The sequence below is a fragment of the Myotis brandtii genome, unplaced genomic scaffold, assembly GCF_000412655.1.
Source record: "Myotis brandtii unplaced genomic scaffold, ASM41265v1 scaffold105, whole genome shotgun sequence".
In the NCBI taxonomy this organism is placed as follows: Eukaryota; Metazoa; Chordata; class Mammalia; order Chiroptera; family Vespertilionidae; genus Myotis; species Myotis brandtii.
This window is the reverse complement of record NW_005353538.1, coordinates 75,980-77,777: the sequence shown is the minus strand read 5'-3', so window position 1 is coordinate 77,777 and position 1,798 is coordinate 75,980. Positions and strand designations below refer to the sequence as shown.

Here is a 1,798-nt window from a genome sequence, read left to right as displayed (position 1 = left end):
GCTGGCTGGTGGGGGTGGTCAGATAGAGCGGGAAGTCACTGTCCTCTAAATGCAAACTCTGAAGCCAGAGATAAAGGACGTTTAAAGGTCAAATTCCCTCTTCACCCATGACCCTTTCCGGGGCCAGCCCTGCTCAGCGGGAACGTAAGACTCTCCCTTAAATAAAAAAGGAGAAACGGCCCGGCCAGGCAGAGCAGGACTGAGAGCTGCTCTCCGTCGGGCGTGGGTTGGCCCTGAGCCCTTGGCCAGGCCCGATCTTTCCTGAGCCTCTACCTGCTCCTCTAGGGAAAGGCCTGTCTCCTGAGGCCTGGGGGCTGCTTCCGACCCTCAGCCTGGGGTGTGCGGGGCAGGAGAGAGTCAGGGACAGAGGAGGCGGCAGCCCCGAAGCTTAGGGGCCCCCGTGGAGGAGAGCAGGCGGCCCGGGCAGCGGGGCGGGTTACCTCCTTCTCGGCCTTGGCCTCCTCCACGGTCACAGTGCTGTGGTTCTTGTGCTCCTGGAACATGCACAGGTAGCAGATGCAGGTCTGGTCCGTCTGGCAGAAGAGCTCCATGGTCTTGCCGTGCAGCGGGCACTTGCGGGCCTCGAAGTCGCCGATGGGCTCCAGCAGCGGGTGGTCGCGGAAGGCGGCGCCCTCCAGGTGCGGCTTGAGGTGCAGCTCGCAGAAGGAGGCCTGGCACACCAGGCAGGACTTGACCGCCTTCTGCTTGTTGCCGATGCAGGAGTCGCACAGGACCTCCTCGGCGCCCGGCTTGGCGCGCGGCAGGCTGCCCGGGCCCGCCCGGGGGGAGCTGTGCCTCCTGGCGTCCCCGGGCTCCCCGATGGCCAGGGCGGGCTTGCGGGGCTCCGAGAAGATGGACTTGCGCAGCTCCCCCTTCTCGGCGAAGGTGACCGGTGGCTTCTTGGCGGCCCCCAGCTGCAGCCCAGCGTAGGGGGACCGCTTGCCGTCCCCAGAGTCCATGCTGAAGTAGTTGGGGCCCTTGTCGTCCACCGACTCCACGAACTGGATGATGGGCCGCCGCCACTCGCTCCCCAGGAACAGGGTGCTCTTCCCCTCCCCTGGCTTCGGGGTGCTGCCCGGGCTCTTGCCCTCAGCCGCCTCCCCGCTGTGCCCGTTGGTGGTCTTGGCGTCTTTACTGTCCGCCTTGGCCCCGTTCTCAGGGCTGCCCACGGGGCCTGGCAGGCTGCGGGCTTCCCTGGCCTCCGGGCTGGCCCCGTTGCTCCGGGCGGCATCGGCGGCGTCCATGGCAGGCGCTTGGCGGGTCTGTCTCAGGGTCAGGGGCTGCGGTGGTAGCCTCTCCGTGGCGTCTGCCGGGCAGTGGGACAGGCAGCGGTGGAGCCCAGAGACACACCTTGAGGGGAGGGAGGAGGAGGCGGAGGGACAGGCTGGGGCGAGCAGGCACAGGGCCGCCTCCAGGCAGAGCAGCTCCTTCTCCAGGCCACACCCTGCACATTCAGACCCACCCTGATTTGTGGAAGCAGTGTTTTTTCTCCCCCAGTTTAATCATTTCCTGCAGCTCAGCAACCAGTCGGGCTGCTTCCTTCTGATGCACCTTTTAAAGGGGAGCCGTGTCCTCACAGGTGGGCCAGTTTGCTGAGCCGAGAGGCCCCTGGGGCAGAGGCCGAGGTGTCTGCTGAGGCCCACGGACAGAGGGCTGTGAACTGGGTCATACAAGCCAAACAGCCGTGTGATGTGTGGGCCTGGGTTCAGAGGGGAGGTTCTCTGCGCGGGCCGGTGGGGTTGCTCCTCGTCTTAAGGGAAAGGGTGGGTGCCAGGGATTTCGGGTTTGCAATGAAATG

The 1,798-nt window shown here is 65.7% G+C and overlaps 1 protein-coding gene across 8 annotated transcripts in view; it reads right to left on the bottom strand.

The window, feature by feature from the left end:
* Window positions 1–1,335, bottom strand: part of TRIM29 (tripartite motif containing 29) — a 45,114-nt gene extending 43,779 nt beyond the window's left edge. For all 8 annotated transcript variants that reach the window (XR_001361941.1, XM_014538849.1, XM_014538853.1 and 5 more), the window contains exon 1: window positions 441–1,335. Coding sequence is in view for 7 of the 8 variants with exons in the window: in XM_014538849.1 (XP_014394335.1) it covers window positions 441–1,244 (804 nt within the window). In the remaining variant the exon portion in view is untranslated. The remainder of the gene's footprint in view (window positions 1–440) is intronic.
* Between the last annotated feature and the right edge of the window lie 463 nt (window positions 1,336–1,798).